Here is a 17,579-nt window from a genome sequence, read left to right on the forward strand (position 1 = left end):
ATCACATGCAGTCTAAAGTAGACCAGAAATATAATCTATGCAGTCGTTGCTACAGAAACATTCATGGAAGTGTTGCATCTGGGAAAATTAAATGTTCCATATAGTAAAATGTCTAGCTGCAGTGCATGTACATAAAGAGCATGGCTCAGAAATGACACATTTCTTATCAGTTGGTTAAAGTTATCTAACTTCAGTTAAAACCGTGAAAGGGACTCACACGTGATGCAGAAATGTGTTTCCTTCTCCTCCTCCTGAACACGCAAACAGAGCAGAAACTTGATTTCAAAGACAGCAGCCGCATCCTGACAAGGACCAGGCCTACTGGGCTCTCAGCACCCTGAGCTAGCGCCTGCTAGTTAGCAGCCTTAGCTAGCGCACTGTGACTTTACTGTGTTGCGTTCAGGACACCACAGTTTCCTGAGCCACACTCAACTAACAGGAACAGAGTTAGAAGAAACTTGCTGCTGATGCTAAAGGATCAAGCAGCAATACAAACTAGATAATTATTTGTTTACATGACAAATAACAGTCTCCATTTACTGTAAACCCTGCTATTTATCACAATAACAAAATGAAAAACTCTCTAGACTACTCACTACTAATAGCACAATATTTAAAACCAATGCCCTGCGACAGACTGACGACCTGTCCAGGGTGACCCCGCCTCTCGCCCGGTACGTTAGCTGGAGATAGGCACCAGCAACCCTCCTGACCCCAGAGGGACAAGGGTGCAAGAAAATGGATGGATGGACGGATGGATTTAAAACCAAGTGTGGGATTTATGAAACGTCAATGAAGGGCGACTTCACAACTTTTATGATTTTGGATAACACTAGAATTGTTCTTTATTGAAGTTTCACAAATCAGATAAAGGTGTCACAAATCCCACACTTGGTTTTAAATATTCTGATATGAGTTGAGAATAATCTAGCCCAGATTTGAAGAGTCTAGGTGTTGTAGTTTTTTAGCTAGAGTAAATTAAATACGTTGATGGTAGTGAAAAATTTGGTGGAATTGCCCTTTAGCCATTTCCCAAATTGGAAACAGCAATTGGAAACCAACTTCAGTTTCATCCAAGCAAGAGGGGCTAACATACAGTTCTCTTAATGTATAAGAAATCTTTGGTCGGCATAAAATTAATCTCAAATGCATAATTCAAACAAATATTCTCATAAATGATGGTGGCGTTGGCTGTAGGAGTTTGCTTTGCAATCAGTGGGTCACCAGATCGATGCCTGGTCTACTGCTGAGATTTCAGTTTGGTGCATTAATAAAAAAGAAACCAAAATATCACACCAGCATTCTGTTCTTTGTAAAAATTACTTTTGCAGTCTTGTTTACGGTTTTACATTGTAGATATAAATATCAGTAAAAATTTTAATTTTGGCTGATTAGTACTGTTAAGTTTAGGGTAATTAACTGCTGGCAATATTACAATATTTTTCTATGAACTTTACAATTACTTATATTTTTACAATATATTTCTGTATTATCTACATTCATGACTGTCAAAATTACTTAGGATAAATGTTTATTGAGTTATGATAATTCCACGTATTTTCTACGGTAGTATAATGCTTTGAATATTAAAGTCAGTTTCTGTTGGTATTTTACCGTTTTTTTTACCATAGATTTACGGATTTTTTTGCAGTGTCGACTTACTGTAATTCCATGTATTTTCTACGGTAACAAAATGTTTTGGATATTACGGTCAGTAACTGTTGGTGTTTCACAATTTTCTACCGTAAATTTGCTGACTTTTTTTGCAGTTTTGACTTACGGTAGTTCCATGTAATTTCCACGGTAATGAAATGTTTTTGGATATGACGGTCAAAAACTGTTGGTGTTTTACCGTTTTTTACTGTAAATTTACTGACTTTTTTTTACTGTGCATATATATATATATATATATATATATATATATATATATATATATATATATATATATATATATAATGTTGACAAACAAAAAATGGAAGCTTCAATAGCCTTAAAACTACAGAATTAGAATAAATAACCTGAATATCGTCTATCATCTTGATGTTATAAAATTCAATCCATGAGATGTGACCCGTGTGGTTTGTGGATTTATGTACGTGGACAATTAATATCTCTGTGAACGAGTTTTTGGATGTTTTCATAATTTTCCTTGTTTCTTCTCCTTTGTGAACGCAGAACTTAAGATCCAGGCTATGATGCTGAGCCCCAATGGTCTCCTGAACCCCAAAGCCTCCATGCCTCACCCCACTCCTCCTCCGCTGCCCATCATCACACACACTGCAGCCACACCCACCATAAACTCCAACCAGTCCCGCAGGCCGAGTGGAGTTTCCATGGAGGTCAACAGTTTGGAGCAGAAGTCGCTGGTAAGGCTGGACAAGATCATATTTAATATTTTTACACAACAGTTCAGGTTTACTAAAACTGTACAGGAGAAAGTCAATTTTTAAAAAGCAAATAAAGTTCTGTTAATGTACATTTCTAAATCCTGCAATGAGTTTGTAGAAAAATAATTCAAGATTTTAATTTCTTTTATTCCCCTAAAACTGCTATATTTGTTAGTCTGGGGACATTTGAAACATTTGCCAAAGTAAATATTTTGAAACCAGTCAAAGTCTTTTTGCTGGTTTTTTATTACCATCAAATGTTGATTTAGTGAAGCATGAAACCCTAGGGAAAGAAAGGACACAATGTTCTCCTGAGTTAAATATCGCTTTTAATGGATTGTGCCTCAGGTGAGTTCATGCACATGCCTTTTTCTAAATTTAAATAATTGTTTCCAGTAAAGTTGAAATTCTTGCTGCAAGTTCTTGCTCTTCTGGTCACAGAAACATGAACAAACATAAAGGCTGAACCCATCCTGAGTCACAGTTAACTGCATAGAGTTCAGTCTCTTTACAACATTGTGTTTTCTGCCCTTCTAAAGTCTGGCTGCTAATCACTCAAATACAAGAAATGACTTTAACATGGATTTTTATCTACTTAGTTTGCTTAAGTGAACTTCTGGCACATGCTCACGTACCATTACACACTGCAGATATCAATCTGCCACACACAACAAATACCCTATGTGAGCTTTTTTTGTTGTTAAAAATTCACCAAAGCAATGTCTAAATGGTCCAAAGAGATGGAGGATAATTTTGGTGTTAATTTGGTCTACATGTGATTTATTAAATTCAGTTTCGAAGTACACCTGTTTTAACCAATATTGACAAACAAAAACAGCAGAAGTATTTGTACGTAGCTCGGCTCATATCTGAGTTACATAATCATGCACCTTCACATGAAGGAATAAATGAGAAATGAGAAAATAGTATTTTTCCATTAATTGATATTATTACATCAATGTCACAACTAGAAGAAGGATTAAATGAGTTTATTACTGCTGAATTGAGTGAATCTGTGATTCTGCTGATGCTTTCTGACAGATATTTTACAACTGATTATGAACCTGACCACTATCAAACTAGGCAGTTTGCTTGGTCTATGTGTTCTCATAGACCAAGCAAACTGCCTACATCCAAACCATTTCATCTTGGTTTGGATGTGTTGAATAAGTGCAGGTGTCATTACATTACCCAAAAATGTCTTAGTCACATAAATCTGAAAAATTAAAAAAATAATCTAATCCTGTCCTGTTGTTTATTTCAATTTTGATTATTTGATTTGATCTTGAAACTAAAAAACATAAAAACAAACCTCTTTATTGTATTACGTTTTTATGTCGTGGTATTTATAGCAATATTACATTTTCAATAATATGCATTGTCCCATTCAAATTAGAAATCAATTCAAATCAATTCATTGCATCCAGGAAACAGTGATGAAGACAAACGGTGATAAAAATCAAATGTTTTGCTCACCAGGAAATAACTAGTTAATATTTAATTTATTCTTTTTTTTTTTTACTTGAGCAATAGATAAAGGTCATTTAAAATATTTCATCAGGTTTGGCTCTTTGGAATCAAATTACAAAAAACCCCCAAAAAAACTAGTGATGGTCTGAAATGTTTCTAAATAATCTGATTATTTATCAGTATAGCCTTAGAACACCTATAGTATCCAGGAATCTAAGTAGGGTAGAATGAAAATGCAGAGAGAAATATCTTCCAAGTTGTTTTTCTGTCCCTGGAGTCTGTGTGGGATGGCAGTCCGGAGAGCCGGCGCTCCAGCTGGACGAGCAGCGGCAGAACTCCCAGCCTGCACCGGAGGAGCCAGTCGGGGGAGATGGAGTCCCTCCTGTCATGCTCCAGCCCCAGCAGCAGGGGGCAGTCTCTGGACCAGTCGGACCACCTGCAGGTTCCCATGCTGCTCTCACCAGACTGCAATGGCACCACCTTTCACCTTCCAGAGCTGGGCTACGACAAGGCCACATCGTATTTCCACAGTGATCACGATGAGGAAGACACTGAAGAGGTGAAAAGAAAAAAAACAATTCCTTACACCAAATCAGAACATGCAAAATCACATTTAAGCAGAAATATTGATAAAAAGTTGCATCCTGAGGTGAGTTGGGACTTTTGGCCACTTGAATATTAACATTTATTTGCAGCAATAAACATTTGAAGACAATGACCATTTAATGAATGTGTACTATAAAATAATAAATTATATTCCATGTAGTGGTGCATCAAGGCATGCAACCATTCTGTGATTTATGTGTGTGTGTATTTGTGTGCTTTTTGCAGAGTTTATGCAAGAGGCTGAAGAGGATGCTGGAGCCATATGAACCTCTGTGGTGCAGAGAACATGAAGAGTGGTCACTGTATCTGTTTGCACCAGAAAATGAGTAAATGAACAAAAATCAAGAGAGAAAAGAAATACCACACACACTCATGAAAACAGACATGCCACTGATAGTCTCCTGAGTAGTCTGAGTGGTTAAACCGCAGCAAGTGTGAACATTTACAGTGAACTTGTGAATTTTGTAACTAACCCTTAGTAATTCAATTTTCACTCTTTTCAATTAAAGGAAGTGGAAGTGTGAGTGTACTCACACTTGTGTGTGAGTGTGTGTGGACATTGTGTTGTGAAATAAGTGATCGTTGTGTTTTGTGTGAAGCCTGGAGATGTAGCTGATGTTGTTTTTCTTCTGATTGTGTCTCTCTTTAGGCTAAGGCTGTGGTGTCAGAAGGTTATAAGTCACAAGATGTTTGATCACATCGTCCTGCTTTTCATTTTTCTGAACTGCATCACCGTAGCGCTAGAGAGGCCTGATATACATCCTAAGAGCATGGTAGAAAACACACCCAGACACACACATTTGCACAATTAAATGTGAGTAATGTTAAAGGAATGTCACAATCAACCTCAACTTCCCATGAATCGCTGTAATCTACAGGTCAAGGACAGAGATGAATTCTGCATTGTTCTGTAGTTTTTAATGACATTTGAGTTGTTCATTTTGCAGGGTGAACTCAACCTCAGTGGTTTTATAATAATAATAATAATAATAATAATAATAATAATAATACATTTGTGTAATCACAGAGAATAACAATCAAAGCATGTTTAAAAAAATGATAAAAGTTAAAACCAATGATAAACTCATGCAGACCAAATAGGCATGTTTAAAAAGAAAAAGTCTTTAAGCCTCTTTTAAAGTGAGCCAGTGATTGTGGAGCTCTTATGGTCAGAGAGAGTTCCACAGGCGGGGCAGCCATGCAGAATGGGCCCAATCTCCCATGGGCCTTCATTTAGTCTGTGAAAGGTGGAGAAAATTACTGTTCTGTGACCATAATGAACGCGAAGATGAATATGGACAAGAAGGTCCTTCAGATAGTCTGGTGAAATTCCGTTTAAACATTGATGAGTAATGAGAGCAATCTTATATTTATATAATTATATTTGCATTGATTACTGTAACTGATTTGTTGGATCTGCCTAACAAATCAGTCCTCCAGCTGCAGCTGATCCAGAACGCTGCTGCTGATGTTCTCACTAAAACCAGGAAGATGGAGACATAACACCAGTTCTAAAGTCCTTCACTGTCTCCCTGTAGCTCAGAGAATACACCGTGTTCCAATTTATGATGCAAATTGGATTTAAGTGTCATAAAGATTACATTTTTTGTTGTGCTATTAAATGTATAGATGGTATTGTGTGTCAGGGCTCTTTGAATCACTATAATTAATTTCAGAGAGCTGGGTTGATTAATTTGTCTGATGAGCTCAATTAAAGGAAATCTACTTAAGAAGGATGTTCCACATTATTAAGCAGGCCTCAGGTTTCAAGCAATATTGTAAAGAGAAAGGATCTCTCTGCTGACAAAAATCATCAGATAGTGTAGTGCCATATGACAAGGTATGAAAACATTAGATATTTAACAAAAATTGAAGCGTTATCATATTGTGAAGAGATTTGTGGCTGATTCAGAAGAAAGGGGTTTGTGCAGATAAAGGCACAATGAGGAAGGTTTCTGTTAGACAAATTCATCGGATTAAGAGAGCAGCTGTTAAAATGCCCTTACAAAGCAGCAAAGAGTTATTTGAAGCTGCTGGTGCCTCTTGAACCTCAAGGTGGAGGATCCTTCAGAGACCCCGAAGGGGTGAAAATGACCTCAGCAAAGTATATGGACTCTCTGACTGATCACTTTCTTTCATGGTTCAAAAAGAAGAGCCGTGTCACTGTGTCATTCCTTGCAGCATGACACAAGAATGCTGCAAGGAATTCCTGTGTGCCCCTTTTATGGGTATGAAAGGGGAGAAACTCATGGTGTGGTCACCATCCTCCTCTGACCTCACCCCTATCGAGAACCTTTGGAGTATCCTCAAGCAGAAGATCTAAGGGTGGGATGTAGTTCATATCAAAACAGCCGTTCTGGGAAGGTATTCTGACATCTTGCAAAGAAATTAAAGCAGAAACTATCCACAAACTCACAAGTTCAATGGATGCAAGAATTGTACAGGTGATATCAAAGAAGGAGTCCTATGTTAACATGTAACTTGGTCTGTTAAGATGTTTTACATTGAAATAGCTTTTGATTTTAGTACTTGTGACCACTTAATGCTGCACATCAGGGGCGGATCTACTGGGGTGGCATGGGGTGGCAGTTGCCACCCCAAATGAGAGCCTTACCACCCCTGTTGCGACTATGAATTCAATAAATAGTTATGGGAAATCAGACATTAAGCGCACAAATCTCTTTTTTCCGACAACATTGAATGCATTCAATGCAACCTGACACCTACTTCTGAGTAGCGGGAAGTGCGAGAGAAGGACAGAGCGCGAGGCAGCAGCATTGATATGGATGGATATAAATTACTGGACTGGACATTACGTCACACATGTGCCATTGCTTTCCATTGAGTCAACATTATGAGTGGTCAGGAAATTACCAGAGTCACGCAAAGAATCTGAAAAATGGATGCAATATTTAGCGGTTAATTCAACCCTATGAATTAGATAACAAGGGCTTCAGATTTAACAGGTGAGGAAAAAGTTTTAACTTAAACAAAACATTGAACAAGTGAGCAGTGGATCAGTTATGCTAGCCTAACTGTTGCTAGTCTTCTATTTGATAACCTTAACATGTGCTGCGCAGTTCAGTGTTTTGGTTCCGTTGGCACTAAAACAGGTCAACCTATAACTCAATGAATCACATAGCGACTAATAGATGCTGTCCAATCCAGTAATACATATCAATTAACAGGAAGTATGAAAGACATAAAAATAACTAACTATACTATATTAAGAAATTATATTTAATCCTCAGTGCTACATGAAGCTCATTTTGAAACAATGCAAGTTAAAAACAATATTTTGCAACAAGTAAATCAGGTAAATTAAGTCCAATGTTAGGTCTGTGTAAGCTAAATGTGAGAATGAGACGTTTTATATTTATGCTGGCATATACTGCCACCCCTGAAAAAATCCCTGCCCCCCTCTTGCCACTCCATAAATATTTTTCTAGATCCTCCCCTGCTGCACATTCAAAGAATGACCGTTTGCAGTTCTTTATAATCCATAAAATGTTTAGAAAATCTGCTTTGCATAATAATTTGAAACAGTGCATTTTGAGTTTATTTTTGAAAAAAATACTGTTCTCATTGGGAGCTTTGTTCAGTAAAATTTGATTTATACTGTAATAGTTCATGACTTGAAAATTATACTGACCATCATTTGCAATGACCATTTAAGAAAATCTCCAAAAATATCACTTGGATAATCATTTGGAACATGGTGTAAACTTTAAAATAATGTTAGTTTATAAATCACTGAACAGCTTAGCACCATTAAAGATCTACTGTTGTATCAACCTTCCAGACCTCTCAGGTCTTCTGGTTCTGGTTCTGCTCTGCAACCCCAGAACCAGAACCAAACATAGAGAAGCAGCATTCAGCTTCTATGCACCACAAATCTGGATCAAACTTCCAGAAAACTGCAAAACAGCTGAAACACTGAGTGCCTTTAAATCTCGACTAAAAAACCACCGTTTAGAGTTGTATTTGAAACATAATTACAAATTTAATGATGACACTTGACTTAATGGGACGTTTTGATTGTTGATTCTATGTTGCATGACTTTGTGTTAGTTATGATGTAAAGCACTTTGAAATGCCTTGCTGCTGAAATGTGCTATACAAATACAATTTGATTGATTGAATTTGATTATACTGAATTCTGTAGGTAACAGGAAGCCATTGGAGCAGTGGTTCTTAATCTTTTTTGAGGTACCGAACCCCCCAGTTTCATATGCACACTCACCGAACCCTTCTCATTCCTCCTCTCCCCCAACGTACAAAATACTTTGCGGTATTCTGATTTAGTAATGTAATTATATTAGTTGTGTTACCACCCCACGCCACTAGAGGCAGTAACAACCCCGAAAAGATGCGACTAAGGAGCAGATTTAGACTATAGAATTTGGTAAAAACTGTGAGCTTTGCTGAAGTAATTAAAGACACAAGTTCAAATCCATGCTGGGAATGGAACACCTTCAATCAGGGCTCCTCCACAGCACTGATTGGCTAAGCAATGTAACGTGATCCTCTGCAGCAAGTGATGGCAAAGCGGGGCGTCATCACGACTTTACACAAGTGTGTCTTTACCTCCGCGGCAGAGGCTCCGCCGAACCCCTGAGACCGACTCACTGAACCCCTGGGGTTCGATCGAACCCAGGTTAAGAACCACTGCATTGGAGGTTATGGAGAATAAGTGTAATATGTTCAGATTTACAAACTCAGTAAAATCCTGGCTGCACTATTTTGAATGTATTGAAACTTTTGAAGGTTTTTGTCGGAGATTTAAAAAAAAACAGGGAATTGCAATAGTCAAGCCTGGAGGAGACAAAGACAAGTGATGGTGTCTTAACTTGGACGAGAATCTGTTTTAAAAAACAAGAGTTGGATCCACATGTTTAAAATGATTGTGACAAGGTCAAAATTAAACATACAGAACTATTAATATTTGGATAAATCCTGTTTGTGAAGTTGATTTTTAAGCAAAATCAGAAAAGGGTTTACGAGGCCGTTTACAAAATACACATCTTCCAGAGCATATTGTATTTGTTCACCTCTGGAATTCAAATAAACTTACAATACTATGAATAAAGTTGGGTTTTTAAGTATCTTTGCTGGTCTTTAGGGGCTTGTTCAGCTCTGTACGGGTCTTAATGCATATGTATGGTCTTCACGAGTATTTACGGGCCTGCATTGGTCTGTATGGATCTTTATGGGTCTGTACATGTCCCATATGGATCAGAACCATATGGGTCTGTAAAGGTGTTTGTGGATCTTTACAGGTCTGTACAGATGTCCGTCTACCTGTGTTTTAGAACTTGTAATTTTCTCTTAACTTTGGAGTCTAGGTCTAAATGGCCAGTCTCTCTTCTCAGTGCGTCAGAGCTCGCTATGAAGCTCTGCAGCGATCGCTAGCAAAACTACTACTACCCCTGCACACACCACGAACTCTAACTAACACAGTTAGAGTCTAATAAACCCATCGAAACACTCTTAGTAAAATCCACAGCATCGCTGCGCCCTAGTCTCTTGCCGTATCCACCCCCCCCCCCTCTCTCTCCGCATGTCTTCGTTCTACCTAGCAACAGACCGTCAACACATTTTCATTGGTTGTGACGAAATATGGTACAGTTAGACCCCACAAAATAAGGCGGAAATGATCGATCATATTTCTGGCTTTATTTTGAAGTAAATAATCACAAAACCAATATAAAAGCACCACTTTTATAAAGTTTGAAGTCCGTGCTGTCCAACAGAGTTGAAATGAAAACTCGGTATGCCGTTCGTGTTATTACGAAGCCTTATAAATGCGTCACATGCTTTTACGCCCCGTGGCGGGCAGCGACTGCATAACTGCTTACATTTTTTTGTGTTGTTTTTGTTGCTGCCTGTTGGTCAGGACTCTTTTGAAAAATACGAAGGTTTTTTATGTCAGTGGGCTTTTATCCTTGTCAGATAAAGTTAAATAAAACTGATTGATTTATTTCAAACAGGTTTTTAAAAACAAGACAAAAAAACCACAGAGAAAACATCCATCCATCCATCCATCCATCCATCCATCCATCCATCCATCCATCCATTTTCTTACCTTACACCCTTGTCCCTTAGTGGGGTCAAGAGGGGTGTTGGTGCCCATCTCCAGCGAATGTTTTGGACGAGAGGCGGGGTCACCCTGGACAGGTCACCAGTCTGTCACGGACAAAGAAAACATTTGCATACAAATAATTATATGTTAAAATATAAATTGGTTGCTAAAAATGACTATTTGTCATGATTGGGGTTTTGGTTAGGTGAGGGAAGATGCAGGCAGGCCAGGATGAAGTGAAAATGATGATAAACACAGGAACACAAGAAGCTGGCAGAACGGACTGGTTAGACACGACGGCGAAACACGACGAGGATCCGACAAGAGACAGAGACAACAGGTGGAAATACACTGGGAGGGAAATCACAGGAACGAGACACAGCTGGGACCAATCAAGACAGGGAGGACAGGACATCATGAGACTCACAGGGAACAGGATCACAACAAACACACATGGGGCATGTGCACTATGTGTGTACGTGTGTGAATATACGAACATGCAAGCAGCTTAAAGAGATAGAGGAAAACACATAATTATTTATTCCCAACAGTGTATAACAGCAGCTTTATGCACTCTTACACAAAAATAGTGTCCTGAACCTGTGGAAATATGGTGTCTGAGCTCTGCTTGTTAAAGAACTAAAACTAAACAAATGGTGAATGCGTCACACACAAAAACACACACACATGAAAACTTAAATTATACCATTCCTTCCCACAGTTATGTAACCGGGGAGTCCGTAAGATCAGATCTTTGATATATTACTCAGCTGAACTCTCATTGTACACCATTGTGTGAAGCACCATGAACTGTCCAAGGATCATTTTGATTCTTTGAAGCTTCACACTTCAAAGAATTAGACTGCATTAGACTCGTACCCTGTTTGTACACACTTTGATTTGACAGGTTGTGATGTAATACCTGCACTCTGGGCATATGTGGATCAATCTAAATATTGATTGGACCAATTCCAGTGTTAGTACAAGAATCAATCGATACTAATACAATGGTACTGATATAGTTTTAGTTGTTCTCGACATTCCATCTCATACCTCTGCACTTTTTGCTTCTTGTCCTCCTTTGTTCTTGGTTGTCAGCCCGTCTGTACATGACTCAGCAGAACAGGAAGGAGATATGTTGGTATCATGTCATCATCACATGATGGTGAGGGGGAGAGGAGTCGTAAGGATGTGTTTTAACCACCAATCTTTTGTTTTTTTTTTCTTTAACATTTTTTTCATTTTGACAGATCAAGTTCCCAACCACCCACACAAAATTGGCACATCAAAAAACAACAGCTAGTCAAGACAACATGAGATAAATACACCCTAGATTGAGCCACATCTTTCTACAAATACACAAAGAAAAACGGTTACACAAACTACTAAGCAGTGGCAGGTTTGTCATTTGCAGTCTTTCGCTGAGGTACAGGGTCCCATATCTTCTCAACACATTAACTCTTGTAATGTACACCATCTTTAATAAAAATATATAAAACAAGCATATGAGGGCTTTCAAGGGTTTGTAAAAACACTAACTTTATACAAGCACACCAAAGGAGTGAAAAAATAGTCAAAACTGCAAAATAAAGAGCAAGAGGAAAAAAATCTCTTAACCTCAACACTGAAAGTGGGTTCACTGAAAGAGTTATTTCAAGAGTTCACAGAACATATCAATAGCTTTTAATCAGTGAAGTAAAGTTTTAAATGATATATTTGTCAACAGAACTGTTCACTCTTGAATGATTATATCTATACTTGGAATGAAAAAATGTTTTGTCATGTTTAATAAAACTAGGAAAAGTTGTATGCTCAAAAACTTAAGTGATCTTGAAATGTTTAATACTTAACTTATTCATGAAAGTACCCATGATATTTTCTCTACTGCATTTAGAAACACATTCACAGTTTCTCACTGTGAATCAGAATAGCCTTCAGTGTAGGACACACGTCATTGTCTCTCAGAAAAGAAAAGAAAAGAAAAGAAAAGAAAACAGATAAAAGTCTACACCGCAGAGTGAATGTCAGCTGCCTTAAAAGTCTGGTTCAGGTGATTTCAGGAATTTTAATTTGAATATGAGGATCGGAGTATTGTGGTAAATTTTCATTTTATTTATGCGACAGTTATTCCACTTTAAACTTTACTAATTTAATCATAAGCTGTTCATTAACCCTAGAGCACATCATGTAGTATTCTGCTGCTTCACCACTACATGGCCTTATGAACATAACTGCTTTCTTTAGCATCATATTCATCGTCCCTAATAACTTAATTGTCTTTTGTCTTTTTTTTGTTATGTTTTTAGTTGAGATCGGACAAAATGTATTTTATTTAGCAAGAGGCATGGGAGGCAGTTGCTTCCCAGACCATTTATGGACTTGTGTTTCATAAATAGGTGATGGCATAATAAAGGGATTTTAACAAGTTAAAATATGGCTGAAGCGAGGTGCCATTCAAGACATTTATTTGTAAAGCTATTCTACTGTAACTAACTGTTCTTAAACTGCTAAAGGAGGCCAAGAAAACCTGAATGGTAAGAGAACTTTTTAATTGTTTTAAGAACTTTTGGAAGTTTGTATCAGTGATGTCTCTTCTTATCATGTCTGGTAAAGACCTTTATTTTCCATATTTATTCTTTTTATTATATACATTGCAAGGTATCTCTTCTTTTTAAGCTATTTGAAACCTCCAGTTAAGAATTCATCTTGTCATTACACAGGATTGGTTATGAGAGGTGCCCGCAGAAGAATTTAACCCTTACTGGGAAGGTCTTAAAACAACATGTAATCTCTTTAAAGTGCAATTTCCTCTGTTGGAGAGAACAATTTCATTTTGCCTTGTGCACAAGGTTTCACCACGTGCTGAAGATAATGGGGGGAAAAAACAAAATGTTTCCGTTTACACAGACTGGGGATTATTTGTTTGCAGCTGATGCAATCTTAGTTTGAGACCAGCAATCACGTTTGTTCACTTTTGTGTTCACTATATCTGCTATGATAAGCAAAGTAAAGTAATTATATTTATGTAGCATATTTTCAACAACAAGGCAATTTATAGTGCTTTACATGAATTAGAAGGAAATACAACAAAGCAACAAACCAAAAGAAGAGCAAAAGAAAAAATAAAACAAAAAACTATAACCCCGTGTTTAAGAATAAGTAGTCCGTGATTTATAAACTGGTAGGGGTTTAAACTAAATAATTTCTCTGGATTCTAAGTTGGCCTTTCTTCAGCTCATTATGTATCATGTTTCTAACCAGGCTCAAAGCGAAAGCTACTTGGACACATTATCTTTGAAATGACAAATGCTTCATGCTTTGTGTCAGTGAATGCTCTCATACATATGCCTGTGTGTGTGTCTGTGACAGGAGCGAATGTTTCTCAGCGTGTCTAATTACATCTTTACCATCATCTTTGTGGGAGAGATGATGATCAAGGTAACCATAACAGAACCTTTTACTGCACAAGCATTTCACTCATACGACTTTTCTAATCTCGCTCATAAAAAGAGTCAATTTTCCTCCTGGGTGGGGACTAGAGAAGTTTTTATGTCTCATACTTTTTTTTATTGTTTAAGTAATTCAGTTGGATCTGTGTGTGTCACCAGGTTGTAGCAATGGGCCTGTACTTTGGAGAAGGTGTGTACCTTCAGAGCAGCTGGAATGTGCTGGATGGCGTGCTGGTTTTTGTGTCCCTGGTGGACATTCTAGTCTCCATGGCATCAGCAGGTGGAAATCGAATCCTGGGCATGCTGCGAGTCCTTCGCTTGCTTCGCACCCTGCGTCCGCTCAGGTAGGGCGATGGAGCAGTTCCTCATGTGTCTACTACACTCGCATCCTGAAGTATTTCTTCTGTTTTACTGCAAGCCTATGGCAAAGTATTTGACCTTGGCAGACTTGTTTTGTTCTTGCCTTTTTTTGTGTCACTTTAATATTTCGGCTCATCAAACACACTGAAACATCCATCCATGATTGTGTGAGTAAATACAAAACTAAGTTTTCAAATGACTATTTAATGGAATAATAGAACAAAGCTGTCTCTATGTGCCATAAGGCATTTGAGATAGATGAGTGTGTCTACATCCTTGTTTTGAATGGTTTCTGACCATTAGTTGCCAGTTAAAGGTTAAACCGTATGAACTGGATGTAACACTTTACTTCTTTACTTTGACTAGGCCACTCCAAAATTTTAATGTAGTTTTTTTCTAGAGGTGGACTTCACTTCAATTCATGTCATCCAGATTCAGATGCAGCAAAGCAGCCACAGGCCATCACCCTGCTAGTACCATGTCTGACAGTCCATCTACTGAAACACTGTTAGTTTTAGCCCTGGAAAATTAGCACACACCCCCCTAAAAGATACACCAATGTCTCTTCAATCCAAAGAATATCAAGATATTATTTAGTCCTTTGTGTTTCATAGCAATGGATTTTTCCTTAGAACTCAGCGCCCTGCACAGATGACTCATGATTTGGCTGAAATAACTTTCTTCCCTTAGTCAATGAAAACATTTTAGAAATTTGCTTTCTGTATTTACTCATGCTATTTTTGTCTGATATTAGAATTAGAATATTAGAGTGACAAACAAAAACGAAAGCAGAAGAAATTTTTAGGAGGGCAAATACTTCTTCACAGCACTGTACACAAGTATTGTTTTTGTTTTTTTCAGGGTGATAAGTCGGGCTCCAGGTTTGAAACTGGTTGTTGAGACCCTGATTACATCTCTTAGACCGATTGGGAACATTGTTCTCATCTGCTGTGCATTTTTCATCGTGTTTGGAATTCTGGGAGTGCAGGTAAACACATGTTGTTTATTCTTGTTCACCTTCTGTTTTGGATAAAACCATGTCAAAATTACAAATGTAATTATTTTCATCCAAAACGGCTGCTAGAAGAAGGATACTGCTTTGAGAGGTTTAAAATAAATGAGGCACAGCTAAGAATGGTTTCAGGTAATAAAAAGTGAGGCAGAACATTGTGAGGAAATGCAAATGAGTTGCTGATTAGGCAAAAGACTCCTTGAAGTAATTAAAAAAGCAGTGACTCTACAGAAGGATTGTGCTGAGAATATTTTTCTTTGAATTGGATTTTAACCTAATTGGATTTCTTAAGAAATCAATAATTTATTGATTTAAATGTTTTGAATTATTTCTAAAAAAAACCCAACTTACTAACTTTTAACTTTTATATAAATATTATTATTTAAAACAAAAATAATTCAATCAATCAATAAATTTTATTTTTATAGCACAGTTCAGCAAAAAGGCAGTTAGCCCACTGACTGCTTTGAACAGTTAGCCCCATGAAGGATATGTTTTTTTGTTTACATCCTAAAATGACAAAATTAAAGTCATAAAAACATCATATTGTCACCAATTTGAGAAATTAGTATCAAACATAATATTTCGATGAGTACTATCATAAAAATTATCAATGCACATCATATTCGTCAATGTTCCATTTATTATGATTTGTGGTGCATAGAAGCAGTATTGTAGTCAAGACCACCAAACCCGAGACCGAGACAAGACCAAGACTTTTAGGGTCCGAGACCAAGTCAAAACCAAGACCAGCGCCTCAACACATTAAAATGTAAAATATGATCAAAATTGCTAATCAAATTGATCTGAAAGCTTCACATTTCCATAAAAACACCTAGATATTAAATACTTGGAGCTGAAATAAATTTGACCAATATTCTGCTCATCTAAAAAGATCATTCCCTGGGCATTTGCCAAGGGCCTGTCAGAAACCACCCTGTTTGCACCATAAAACATAGCAATTGTGGCCCTGATGGTTAACAACGCTCAACTATGAACACTGACCAGAGAGCAACAAGCAAGAAGTAACCAAGCACAAGGTGCTCTCGTACTGTTCTCGCCCTCTCCTGCTGCATGAAGCCAGGTAGTCTGACACCATGGCAGACATTACAACTGCCACTTTAAACAAAAACAATCAACGAGCAATATACATGCTCTTTTGTTTTTGTTTTATTTGTTAATTAAATAAATATCAATATATATAATTAAATAAAATAATGATAATTACTGCAGTGTTAGGCAGATTATTAGAAGAACAAAGAACGGCTCTCAGAGAGGCTTCAGTCCTATCTTCTTAGTAAAGAGAAGTTCAGAAGAATCGGATCGTTTGTGAATGTCTCATCACTATATTGCAGACTTTTGGACACAGTGTTGTCCCATATCTGCGAAACGTTAGTCAACAGAAACAAACACCTAATTGGTAAGTCACGTTATTGCTTGGATTTTAATCGGTGCGTTTTGCACCAGTGAAAACAAAGATGTTAACAAATAAACTGGACAGTATGCTGTAAATTTAGTGATATTTCTACAGTTGCGGTCTTGACTGGTCTTGAAATAAAACCCCGAGTCCTCAGCGCCCCAGACCGAGACGAGACCGAGACCAACAACACTGTATAGAAGCTCCTGGCCGCGCAGAGACCACTAAAGGGGCAGGTGCTCAAAAAAAAAAAAAAAAGGGCCCACCTAACCACATTCTAGGACAGAATATTAACAAAGCCTCTCAGCTTTCAGAGTTTAATAAACAATGATCAATTACAAAATTGTGAGATATACAATCAAAGCTAAGGAGAATCTCCATATAGAGCATACAACTATGCATATGTAAGATATTAGTAATTTCTTTCTGCAGGTTTGTTTTGTTATAGGAAAGTTTTGCAATATTCAAACCCGCAATTTAGCAAGATATGTAAATCAGAGCTGGACCACCAGACATATTTTGTCTTTACAGAATTACACTATTAAAATATAAACAAGGGCACAAAGCAACCTTTTAGTGACTGTAATCTATAAAACAGAGCTGCCTGTTTGCTGCAGTGGAGATGAAGACGGTCCATTCAGGAAAGCAGAGCTGCATCAAACTTTAAGATGGAACTGCAGAAAAAAATTGAATTGTTAATGCATGTCACCATGAGAAAAGCCTGAGTTTTGCTTAAAAAAATCATTTTTTAAATTAAAATCACACATTTGTGTCTCAAAATGTGTGAATGAAAATC

General features: G+C 37.4%; 1 protein-coding gene across 3 annotated transcripts in view; it reads left to right on the plus strand.

Annotated features, from left to right (window-relative positions):
* LOC103463029 (voltage-dependent T-type calcium channel subunit alpha-1H-like) overlaps nt 1-17,579 on the plus strand; it is a 235,023-nt gene that overhangs the window by 175,797 nt on the left and 41,647 nt on the right. For all 3 annotated transcript variants that reach the window (XR_014085974.1, XM_081603359.1, XM_081603078.1), the window contains exons 16-22: nt 2,176-2,366; nt 4,135-4,416; nt 4,689-4,789; nt 5,113-5,236; nt 13,915-13,983; nt 14,154-14,338; nt 15,216-15,342. Coding sequence is in view for 2 of the 3 variants with exons in the window: in XM_081603359.1 (XP_081459485.1) it covers nt 2,176-2,366; nt 4,135-4,416; nt 4,689-4,789; nt 5,113-5,236; nt 13,915-13,983; nt 14,154-14,338; nt 15,216-15,342 (1,079 nt within the window). In the remaining variant the exon portion in view is untranslated. The remainder of the gene's footprint in view (nt 1-2,175; nt 2,367-4,134; nt 4,417-4,688; nt 4,790-5,112; nt 5,237-13,914; nt 13,984-14,153; nt 14,339-15,215; nt 15,343-17,579) is intronic.

Source organism: Poecilia reticulata, chromosome 1 (genome assembly GCF_904066995.2).
Source record: "Poecilia reticulata chromosome 1, P_reticulata-male-v2, whole genome shotgun sequence".
Classification (NCBI taxonomy): Eukaryota; Metazoa; Chordata; class Actinopteri; order Cyprinodontiformes; family Poeciliidae; genus Poecilia; species Poecilia reticulata.